This window comes from Dendrobates tinctorius, unplaced genomic scaffold, assembly GCF_039654945.1.
Source record: "Dendrobates tinctorius isolate UK_male_01 unplaced genomic scaffold, ASM3965494v1 ptg000127l, whole genome shotgun sequence".
NCBI classification, from domain to species: domain Eukaryota; kingdom Metazoa; phylum Chordata; class Amphibia; order Anura; family Dendrobatidae; genus Dendrobates; species Dendrobates tinctorius.
The window spans coordinates 15,330,750-15,343,137 of NW_027361795.1; the positions used below are offsets into that span (position 1 = coordinate 15,330,750).

The window sequence follows — 12,388 nt, forward strand, 5'->3', positions numbered from 1 at the left end:
GTATTAAAGCAGCAGTGGGTGCAGCAAATCCCACACAATTTTCCCACTCACTCCTAGGACAAGGGGGCATTCAGGGGGTTCAATTCTTAATTCTGTACCTGGCTCTCTTACTGGGCAAGAACTACGCAATGTGAGCCTGCCCTTGAAATGCATTAGGGACTCAACCACACAGATGTCCCCTTTGGGGGTTGTGCACCTCAGGAAACTTGTAGCTGAAGTGCTCAATGATTGGCCGAACTTTGAAAAGTCATCAAAGTTAGGGTCATCTTGGGGAGGACACAGTTTAGATTGTGAGCCCCATTGGGGACAGCGATGATAATGTGTGTAAAACTGTAAAGCGCTGCGGAATATGTTAGCGCTATATAAAAATAAAGATTACTATTATTATTAGCACTGTAATGTAAGAATTTGTGGACGGCCTTAAAATGTTTAAGGGGTTATGGCCATTCGGAACAGTGGAGTGTTATACGCGTACAAAATGTCAACACTACAATATTGCTGAATTTCTGGTTTCTTCACTGACCCCCCCCCCCCCCCCCAAAAAAAAAAAAGTCTACTTCTGTGAAGCCGATGGTGACAAATTGGATTCTAGATTGCGCCACAAAATCAGGAATCAGTAGCTCATAGTCTTCAGGGGTGAGGTCCATACGGGGTCAGTAATGGTGGGCACTGGTTCATTTCCTGTCCTGGGGTATCTACGTGGTGGTTCGGTATCACTTGAGGAAGAGGATGAGTCGGAAAAATAAAGGAAGGTGGGATCCTCTCCCTCACTGTCTGAGGCAAGGAAAGTGTATGCCTCCTCTGTTGAAAACCAACTTTGGGTGCGAGCAGGACATTTTTTCACGCGTTTGTGTGTAAAATAACTAAATTTTATCAACTACTCAAAATGATAAATTTTAACTCTCTTCTCACACACACACACAGGTATTTTTTTTCTGCGAGTTCTGAGACTAGCCCTAACTCAATTCCATAAATAATACTATAGGAGATGACTATTACTACGGTATATTTTTTATGTCCCTAATCTAAATTATTTGATTATTTAAAAGAATAATAAAAACAAAAAAAACAACAACCGGAGGTTGATCACTGATATGCGTCAGTGATCAGTGCAAGACAGCTGCAGGACGGACGCAGGGATGATTCTTTTCTTCTGCGCTGACGCTAACTCAATTCAGTAAAAAAAAAACCAAAAAAAAAAAACCGGAGTAGACGACAATGACTACGACATTTTTTTTTCTCTACTAACTCAATTCAATAAAAAGTACCGTAGTACATTCAGATTACTATAGTATATTGTTGCTGTCCCTAATCTAGTCCTATTACATAATCTAAATGACTTTTTTCTCACAAAAAGTTAAAAAAAACAACTGGAGACTGGTCAGTGAAGCCAGCGATGAGCTGCACCCTGGACTTCCTCTTTATTTTTGATTTGTCCAAAGACTGAGACAGTGATGACGGTGCTGATTGGGCGCCACGGAACCTGGGACCGCGAGTGCCAACACCAGTGGACCAGTGCCAGCACAGGAAGCGAATATAGGCTTTATGTCATCAGGCCCAAACCTTTTAATCAAGAAGTGATTGTCCTAGTAGTGGACAGCCCCTTTAAGAAGGAATTGTCCTAATAGTGGATAGTCCCTTTAAGATGGAATTGTCCTAGAAGTAGCCCCTTTAAGAAGGAATTGTCCTAGTAGTGGACAGCTCCTTTAAGAAGGAATTGTCCTAGTGGACATCCCCTTTTAAGAAGGAATTGTCCTAGCAGTAGACAGTCCCTTTAAGAAGGAATTCTCCTAGTAGTGGACAGCCCCTTTAAGAAGGAATTGTCCTAGAAGTAGCCCCTTTAAGAAGGAATTGTCCTAGTGGACAGCCCCTTTAAGAAGCAATTGTCCTAGTGGACAGCCCCTTTAAGGCTGTGTGCTCACGATGCGATTTTTAAGCGTTTTTGCCGCGATTTTCGGCACGAAAACGTTTAAAAATCTTGTACATGACGCACCCCATGCATTCCTATGGCATTCCGCACATGCTGTACTAATGCTGCGCTTTTTTCCGCGGCGGAATCGCATCGCGGAAAAAAACGCAGCGTGATCATTCTTTTTGCGGAATCGCAAAGAATTGCCGCGATTCCGCACCCATAGGAATGCATGAGAATCGCTTACTTCCCGCATGTGGCTCTGCCCACCATGCGCAAAGTTAAGCGTCTCATGTGTGGTTGGTACCCACGGTGTGGAGGAGGAGACTGTCCTCCAGGCCCTGGGTACCATACCCCTATAAAAAAATCGGGGTATATTTACCTTCCGGTGTCACGCGCAGCTTTCCCGGGCCTCAGCGTTCCCAGTAATGCCTTGCGGCAAGGTCCTGTGATGACGTAGTCTCGCGTTACTGTTGCGGACTTGTGAGATCACTATAGCAACGCGAGACCAACGGCATCACAGGTCTCGCAAGGCATCGCTGGGAACGGGAGCGTCGCTGAGACTGCGCGGGACGTCGGAAGGTAAATATACCCCGATTTTTTATTTTTTTATCATTTTTAACATTCTATCTTTTACTATTGATGCCGCATAGGCGGCCTCAATAGTAAAAAGCTGCTCACACTTGTCAAACACTATGTTTGACGAGTGTGACCAACCTGTCAATCACTTTCCAAGCAATGCTTCAAATCGCTTGGAAAGTGCTTGAATTTCACACGCGAAAATCGCGGCAAAATCATGCAGAAAAAAACGCGTTTTCTGGGAAGGAGTCCGGTTTAAAACGCTACATGAGCACATAGCCTAAGAAGGAATTCTCCTAGTAGCAGACAGCCCCTTTAAGAAGGAATTCTCCTAGTAGTGGACAGCTCCTAAATAACAAATTAGGGCCCGAGTTTCTGGTCCCCGCTGCACCTGTCACCCGGGCACACACGCATTGGTCGCCTCTTGCACAGTACCTGTACCCAATCTAGAACATTCTCTAGCAGGACGCCACTTTCTGACAGGAGCTGCTCTGAGGCACCGGCGTTTGCCGCCGTCAGGACAGCCTGACCCTCACTGCATGCGGGAAGTACGCGGTGTCAGCAGGCGCGCACAGAAAGGACACATTGGTGCTGCTCTCCGTCCTGCAGCCCTCTGCTGTAAGGAATGTCACCCGAACATACATCTACATTAGCCACGCCCCTTGCTGAGTACAAACCCACCAATCTCTCGTCAGTGAAAGTTTTCGAAACCTTTTCTACCCAATCACGGTTTAGCCTTCCTCCCGGTCGACCAATGAGCGCCGTATACGCCCTTACTGCGGCTATAAAAGCAATTTCATTGCCGGGAAAGAACAGTTGCTGTGTTGGCGGAGACCCGTAGCGCGTCTATAGTCAACGGAGCCGGCCTGGTTGTCGCTTTCCCGGACATCTATTCCTTGTTTGTAACTTTCTTTGTTGTGTGAGCCTTGACGAATCCCAACCATGGTGAGAAACCGCTCTAACTCTGGGCTGTCCGTGTGGGGAGGGTGTGGGAATTTGGCGCCTAAAAGATGGGACGGTTTCCGAGTGGCCGAGGCTTGTTGTGTGCAGTCCTAGGTGTCCGCTGCCTGCGGTGTTGGGGAGCCGGAGCGGCGCTCTGCCTTGTGGCCGCGGTACTTGGCGACGTCATGGATCTGCGCAGTAATGGCTCTCGAGTGATACTAGGGCGGGGGCCTGCTAAGTCACGGGCGTCCCCGCCCAGGGACCAGTACAGCCAGTTCTCTGCGGTGAGTCAGCCGGGTGGCTCTGCCTGTCATGGGTGTGAGCGCTGCTGAGGCAGATGGCTGCTGCTCCGGCCGCCACCAGTCCGCGGAGCATGGCGGCTTCTAAAAGTTCTAACCGAGAAGTCTGTGAATCGGCTCATGCTATGACATGTACTCCACTGACCAATCGGCTGCAGGCTTCCGGCCCCGCCCCGCCATTCGGTCAGGAGCCAGGGAACGTACACTTCTAGGCTGGGGCCGGAAGCTTCGCGCCTGCGCAGTGGAGGTTGGTGTCTCTGGTGCTGCACCTGGCAGGCTGTGACAGTAAACAGATTTTGGCTTCTGGCTGAATTGACTTTTCTGCGGACTTCATAGACTAAAGGGGGTTTTACACTAAGCGATATCGCTAAAACGTCACTGATTTTGTGACGTTATAGCGATATTGCTAGTGATATCGCTATGTGTGATACTTACCAGCGACCGGCTTCCCCGCTGTCCATCGCTGATCGCGCGAGAATGTCCGGCTCCATTTCTCGTCGGGCGCTTCCTGCTGAGACTTCCTGCTGTGACGTCCAGCGACGCGTGGAGGCGGGCGGGAGGAAGCAGGATCGCTGTGTGTGAATGGTAAGTATCGTGCGCTGCGTCGCTGCTGCATCGCTGTGAGATCTTTCTGTATGAAAGCTCACTAGCGATCATTTAGCGACGCACCAGCGATCCTGACCGGGTGGGATCGCTGGTGCATCGCTAAATGTAAAAGGGCCTTTAGTGTGACTCTCCAACTCCAGTGATCGCTGGGGGCTAAAGCCCAACATGGTCTTATCCTGGCTCCTGTTAAAGGCGTTGTCCAGGTTTGAGAGCAAAGTCCGCAGTTACTGTGACTAGCTCCACCATGTGATCGCAGACTATGGCATTGTGACACCTTGTGATGAGACCCAGGTATTAATAGTGCCACTAGTCACATGACCCCATGTATAAGTACATGCCTACTAGCCTGTGCTCAGTTTCTAAGGCGAGTGACCAGATGGCAAATGGAACACATGCTGTCATAATGAGGTCTGCGGTGCAGCTGGTGCCTGGGTAACCCTTCTAAAGTACATGATCTGGGTTTCCTTCTTCATACATCTTGAGTGCCCATCATGTAAGGATTCTTGGGCTCCCTCAGAGGAATATGCCTGTATGCATCATTAGCATTACTGTTGTAGGTGACCTACAGAAGTCAAAGCTAGTTGATCACTGCACTTAAGTGATTAGGGAGTCAAAAAAAAACAAAAAAAAAAACAGCTTCATTAAAGAAACAATCCCTCAATTTTTTTTTCTTCCAATTTCAAGACTGTCAATATACTCACCGTCTGGCACCTTCTCTATTTTTCTCTGCTTGTCTAAGTGACATCCCTTCTCTGCAGACTCTGGGCCAAGCTGTGTTCTGGGTAACCTGGAAGTGGCTCTTACAGTGTTAGGCTGAGTTCACACGTGGTGTTTTTTTCATATTTCCGCGGCGATTTTGTCGCAAAAAATAAGCATTCCTATGGGATTCCGCAATGCTGTGCTAATGCTGCAGTTTTTACCGCGGCGGAATCGCTTCGCGGTAAAAACCGCAGCATGCTCACTAATTTTGCGGAATCGTGGCGATCCCGCAGCCATAGGAATGCATTGTTCCGCTTACTTTCTGCATGTGGCTGTGCACACCATGCGAAAAGTAAGCAAAACCATTGCGGATGGTACCCACAGTCCAGAGGAGAGGAGACTGTCCTCCGGGCTGTGGGTACCATATCCCTGTAAAAAATAGAATTTAAAATAAAAAATGGTGTTGTTCTCACCTTCTGACGTCCCGCGCAGCCTTCCCGCCTCTCTCCACGCTCCCGTTCCCAGTAAGCCTTTGAGAAAATGCCCGCGATGGCGTCCGGTCTCGCGGTCATTCGCACGATGTCATCGCGATTTACCGCAAGACGTCGCGATCCCGTGAACTTGCATCATCGCGGGCATTTTCTCAAAGGCTTACTGGGAGCGTGGAGAGAGGCGGGAAGGCTGCGCGGGACGTCGGAAGGTGAGAATAACACCATTTTTATTTTTACATTTTATCTCTTACTACTGATGCCGCATAGGTGGCCTCAGTAGTAAAAAGTTGGTCACACTTGTCAAACAATTTGTTCTCCAAGCGATGCTACAGATCGCTTGGAAAACGCTAGCACTTTGCAAGCTAATTACGCTTGCAAAATGCTAGTTTTTCTGCGGGAATTTAAAATGCGATTTTCCCGCAGAATGGAATTCCGGAACTCTCGCGGTAATTTCCGCGAGAGTTCCGCTACGTGTGAACCCAGCCTTAGTCTATGCAGCTTCACATACATTGTGGGGGTAGCCTGAAGAGCAGTGATGTCATTGAGATAGAACCAATGGTGCTGGATCCCAGAGAATGTGGCAGGTGCCCATCTTAACATGCTATTTAAAAAAAGACAAAAAAACTTTTTTATCCAAGCTTTGTGGACGTACTGCTTCTTGGAAATGCTATGTACAGAGTTTCTTCTGTAACAGTGCCATATTTACAATACAAAAGTATTATGTGCTGTTATAGAAGCATTCCCTGCAATGAGATAACCTAATCCCTTATAAAATTGTTTAAATCCTCATCTCCATGTTTTCATGTACCCAGCTCCATTCTGATCTCCTGAACCATGCGATTGTTCAGTGGTTCCTGTGTGGACCTTCAGTTGCTTCATATGAAACTTGACAGTATATGTACTGGTAATCCCACAGCACCCAGATCTTACAGCATAGTGGATGGGATTTCAAGAAATTATATGTCCTCTATGCGTCCACAGATCTGAGAGACGGACACGTGGCGGTGCATGTTTTCAGACTGCATCAATAGAACGTATTGTACATGTGGATTTACCTGCATTCAATAGATGGAAGCTCTCTAGATGCAGTGAAAATGCGCTGTGTCCTAAAAGCTGCTAGTTCAGATCATGGGTACCTGGCCTCTGAACAATTCTATACTATGCATGGTGTATGTAGAATCAGAATAACGTGTTCTGGGAGTGTTTCCACTAAGATTGCATGTCTCCGTTGTCTTCTAGATGTAGCTTATATATTTTACATCTATAGTGCAGTCATATTCCTCCTCAGAACTTTACAGACATTTACTGTCCCAGCTTTGGCTTACAAAATAAATTCCCCCATCAGTATGTCTTTGGCGTGAAGGAAGAAACCCTCACAAACGCTTTGCACACGTAGACGACGTGGTGGTATTTGAAACAAGGCATGCAAAGCAACATCACCATTGTGCTTTTCCCACTCTTGAATACATGTATAAAAGATAAAGGTGTGTGTGGTTTTTTTTCCTCATAATTTTTTTTTATTTTTTTTCTTCCCTCTTATAGCGTGAATGCATTTCCATCCATGTGGGACAGGCAGGAGTTCAGATTGGTAATGCCTGCTGGGAGCTGTACTGCTTGGAGCATGGTATCCAACCTGATGGCCAGATGCCAAGTGACAAAACAATTGGCGGAGGAGATGATTCTTTCAACACCTTCTTTAGTGAGACAGGAGCTGGAAAACATGTCCCAAGAGCAGTCTTTGTAGATCTTGAATCTGCAGTAATAGGTAAGTGTTTTGTCATTCAAGGGAGGGCAATAAGTGACACTCCTTGTATAGGTGATGTATTGGAAGGGGAAAATCCCAGAACCCTATAGTACACATTTCAATAGGCTAACATGAATTCAAGCCATACTGGCATTGCATTAGGCTAGGATCACATTAGTATTTGAGTCCACAGCGTATCATCAGCAAACGCATGCAAAAACGCATGTTTACGCAGCATTTTTTATGCACATCTTACACATGATGAGGGGGAAAATCGCTGTGTGCATGCATTGTTTATGCGCATGCTTTTTCAATATAACACCAGATGAAAAGGGCATGTCTTGTGGGATTTCTATTTAAATTATGAAGACCGCATGCGTGTCATTGCGTACCAATGCGTTCCCATAGACAGTAATGTGTTTTTTTTTTGATGTGCGCATATTTGACACCTCAAAATGCAACATGTTGCGTTCGCTGCACCACAAAACGACGCATGCAAAAGCGCTCACAAACACTAATGTGAAACCAGCCTTACTTCGACTTCTAAACATGGCTCTAAACATAAGAAATCATAAATGTACTTATGAAATTAACACCTAAAGGAAACAACAGATTTTGGGGATAGACATTGTTGTGTGGGTTTTTTTTTTTTTTTTTTTTTTTATTTACAAACCTTATCTAAACCACTAACATGGCATCAGTCTGGGAGCATCATGAAATGGGGGTGGAGACTGATTCCAGCACTGTCACTTTACTTGTCGTCTTGCTGCCATTTTGCTATCACTGCTAGATCTTGAAGTGGTGAGCAGTCTAACATGCCAGTGACATTATTCACTGTCTATGCCCTGACAGCTTTATGTAAAGTGTGAAATCCATGGTGAGACACTGGTATAGCAGGATCTGAGCTACATAAGATAACTGGCAAGAAACACTAGCCTTAAAACTCCACAAAGGTTTGCCCACTACTGGCCGACTTGGTGTGTGGGGAGCTCCTGACTGTCCTCCAACAGCTGATGCAATGTCAGCAGCTTATCTTTTTGTTCCTCTAGGAACAGTACAGCATATTCTCAGGATGTACAGATGGGAAGGTTGACAAACAGAAGAGGCCCCTATTTACAGTCAATAAAGTCAGGGGATCACATGTTGTGTTGTCACAAACAAGTTTAATTTTTCTATTGTAGATGAGGTCCGTTCTGGAAGTTACCGTCAGCTTTTCCACCCTGAGCAGCTTATTACTGGCAAGGAGGATGCTGCTAACAACTATGCTCGTGGGCACTACACTGTTGGAAAGGAGATCATAGACTTGGTGTTGGAAAGAGTGAGGAAGCTGGTAGGTATAACGGGCTGTTATTCACATGCAGTCTTTTGACTACATGTTGGGGTGAATGTATCCAGAAAATGCTTTGTGAATATTTTGCTATAAAAATCCTATTTGATTGGAGTTGCTTCTTGGAGAAATGTTAACTTGATTACAAATGGCTACATAATTGACAAATTAAGTGCTTCTGTATAACTTCTGTTTTTCACTTACTCATATTTTCCAGGCTGATCAATGCACAGGCCTCCAAGGTTTCCTGATCTTTCACAGCTTTGGTGGTGGCACTGGCTCAGGTTTCACTTCATTGCTCATGGAGAGACTCTCTGTGGATTATGGCAAGAAGTCCAAACTGGAGTTTGCCATTTACCCAGCACCACAGGTGTCCACTGCTGTGGTGGAACCATACAACTCAATCCTGACCACACATACGACACTGGAGCATTCAGACTGTGCCTTTATGGTTGATAATGAAGCAATATATGATATATGCCGACGGAATCTGGATATTGAGCGTCCAAGTTACACCAACTTGAATCGTTTGATAGGCCAAATTGTGTCTTCTATTACAGCCTCTCTGCGTTTTGATGGAGCACTTAATGTCGACTTGACAGAATTCCAAACAAACCTGGTGCCATATCCCCGTATCCACTTCCCACTGGTCACTTACTCCCCTATCATTTCTGCGGAGAAGGCTTACCATGAGCAGCTTTCTGTTTCAGAAATAACAAATGCCTGCTTTGAGCCATCAAATCAAATGGTGAAATGTGATCCTAGACATGGTAAATACATGGCATGTTGCATGCTGTACCGTGGAGATGTGGTGCCCAAAGATGTGAATGCTGCTATTGCTGCCATTAAGACGAAGCGCACTATACAGTTTGTGGATTGGTGCCCAACAGGATTTAAGGTGAGGCAGTAATAGCAATTTACTTTGTCATAACTACATAATGGTCTGTCAGGTTAAGTTCACTGTTCTAGGCAATGAAAGAGGTTGGCATTATTATTTTTTTTATTTTTTTTTTCCTTTTGTGACATAGGCCATATATCTTAACACTAGGAAAGGTCATCAATTACTGGTCAGTGGGGGATTGCATCACTTGGTACAGCGCCTCTGCTGATTAGCTGTTACTGGCACTGCCAGGAAGCTCTCGGATGCTGCTAAAACACAGATCTGTAAAGATCCTCACCTATCTTTGGGAAGTGGCTCTGCAGCACCTGCCTGCAGTCACAATTGAAATGTTTGGTGCTGCTGTGTTCCAGCTGGCTCCAGGAACTGCTAATTGGTGGTGAAAATGTCACTCCCATCAAGCCAATATTGATGACCTATCCAGGGATAGGACAATAAAAGTCAACCTTTTTAAGATTTTTTTTTTTTTTTTTTTTTTTTTTTTTTTTTTAATATAAGACAATTGCCAAGATTTTAATGCTTTCCAAACAACCTTTTTTCCTATTTTGGGCTCCAAGACAGTGAAGTGATGGGGGGTTAGTTGCACTCATTCTTAAATTAAATAAAATGGAGATACAACTCCACTTTTAATTTGGCCCTTGCACTTTGTGGCTATCTCTGGCTAAATAACACTTCACCCTGCCCTCCCTACAACCCTGAATCACTCCAAGGGTAATTCACTGTTCATACACTTATTGCATAATCTTAAGATGTGCTCTGAGATGCAGAGTCTTGGCTATGTGGGTCTTGTCTCACTACAATGAATGGCAAGGTGGCTGCCCTTATGTACTTCATGAGAACTGGGAGTGGGGCATGCTTGCCACCTGAGGCCTGAATCTTTCAGCAGCACTTAACGCACATCCATAATTGATGGTTAATCTCCCTTTAATGAGTGGTGACCTCAGTGATTGAAATCCAAAAGCTGCATAGGAGTTGCATGATCTCAAAAGCATTTATAGGTCTCAGTGATTAAGAATTTACCTTAATCAGTTACTATCTAGGAGATGTAATATGTTGTTACTAGGTTTCTATTCAGTGTGCATTGGTGGATTCCAGTAATCTATCAAAAGTATATAATGTGGTAATATCTTTTTATAGGTGGGCATAAATTATCAACCTCCTACAGTTGTTCCTGGTGGCGACTTGGCAAAGGTACAAAGGGCAGTTTGTATGCTAAGTAATACTACAGCCATAGCCGAGGCCTGGGCACGTCTGGATCACAAGTTTGACCTGATGTATGCTAAGCGTGCCTTTGTGCATTGGTATGTGGGTGAAGGCATGGAAGAGGGTGAGTTCTCTGAAGCACGAGAAGATCTGGCTGCTTTGGAGAAGGACTATGAAGAGGTTGGCACAGACTCTGTAGAAGGAGAGGATGAAGGAGAAGAGTATTAGTGTCGGGGCCACGTGTCCTTTTTAAATGGCAATGTTCTATTTCCTGTCATGGCTGCTTGAAATAAAGATTTTACTCTGAACTATGTAGGCTGTGGTGTAATACATCTTACTTTAAAGCTATAAGGTTTTCCTTCAACACTGCTGTTTTATTTAAAACATTCATGTATTTAAAGCCTACCTTTATTCTATAGATGTGTAACCAATCTTTCTAAGGTGTGTGTAGAAAGAATTGACATGTTGCGGATTTAAAACCGCACCGTGGGCACTGCAGTTTTGAAATCCATTTGGCTAACCTGGTACTGTACAATGCCTGCAGAAATGCTGTGGATCCGCAGGGCCAAATCTGTAGCGTGTGCACATGCCCTAACTGCAATTTGGAAGCAAAAATAATTATTATAGTGCACAACAATTCTGTCGCATGTATTCAGATTGCAGCTTGACCACAAAAATAAGCACCCTAACACTTGAACCACTTCCTGACCAGTATCCCAATCTGAAATAATTCACTCTACCAGCAATGTATAAAATATGCACACATATATACAAATTGCAAACAGTATATTCTGCCGTAGTGATGAGTGACCATGCTTGATGTGCACAACACATGCAGGGATTGCCTTGCAGGCAGTCTCCACATGTTGCTACTCTTACATATTCAAGCATGCTGAGACATTCTGCACCTGAGCACCCCCTTTTTTCTTTTTTTTTTTTTTTGTGTGTGTATCTTATCACTACCTGGCAGTAATGGTTATTACATGCAAAACAAATGCACCATCCCCTGCAAAGATCTACAACAATACAACCTCCTAAAAGAATTGTAACTAAATATACAATTATAATGGAATAGATCATGAAATTCAGTTGGACAGTATCAAGAACAATATAAAATTGTCAAACACACTAAAGCATAGTATTGCCCTGCTAATATGCAAAGAAATCCACAATAAGTTTAATGACCCCCATAGGTCTGCTATAGCAAGTTGAGTGGGTATAATGCATTGTGCAAGGTGTGCGGCTCTATTCCAGCAATAGAAAATTAAAACCTGCTAAGGCTGGTTTGACATTAGCGTTTTTGTGCTCTGTGCATCCGTACCTCTGGTAAACATGGCGTACACATGGTCATGCATTCGTCTGCGTCTTCATGCGCGTTCGTTTTTCCAGGTGTGCGTCTAGACGCACCAGATGCAACATGTTGCGTTTTTGGATCCGCCCGAAGGCGTAAAGTGTACTCTTGTGCACGGTACATAAAAACAACGCATTAGTCTATGGGAACACAGGCGTGGGCATGCATACACCTGCATTTTAAGAGTAAACATGTCTAGAAACTGGTAAAAACACATGTGCTTGTGTAGCGCATCGTGCACAAGTAGAAGACGCAAATGGAAACTAGCCTAAGGATAGTCACAAACCTCTTCTCAAGAAGGCCTAGGAGTCCAGTAACCCAGGCACCCCATGCATGTTGC

At 44.8% G+C, this 12,388-nt stretch overlaps 1 protein-coding gene across 1 annotated transcript; it reads left to right on the forward strand.

The window, feature by feature from the left end:
- The first annotated feature begins 3,275 nt into the window (after nucleotides 1–3,275).
- Nucleotides 3,276–11,005, forward strand: LOC141047446 (tubulin alpha-1 chain-like). The gene is made up of 5 exons (XM_073542551.1): nucleotides 3,276–3,433; nucleotides 7,068–7,290; nucleotides 8,451–8,599; nucleotides 8,814–9,494; nucleotides 10,632–11,005. Exons 1-5 carry the CDS (start codon nucleotides 3,431–3,433, stop codon nucleotides 10,923–10,925), a joined length of 1,350 nt encoding a protein of 449 aa, XP_073398652.1. The 5' UTR covers nucleotides 3,276–3,430; the 3' UTR covers nucleotides 10,926–11,005.
- The last annotated feature ends 1,383 nt before the right edge of the window (nucleotides 11,006–12,388 follow it).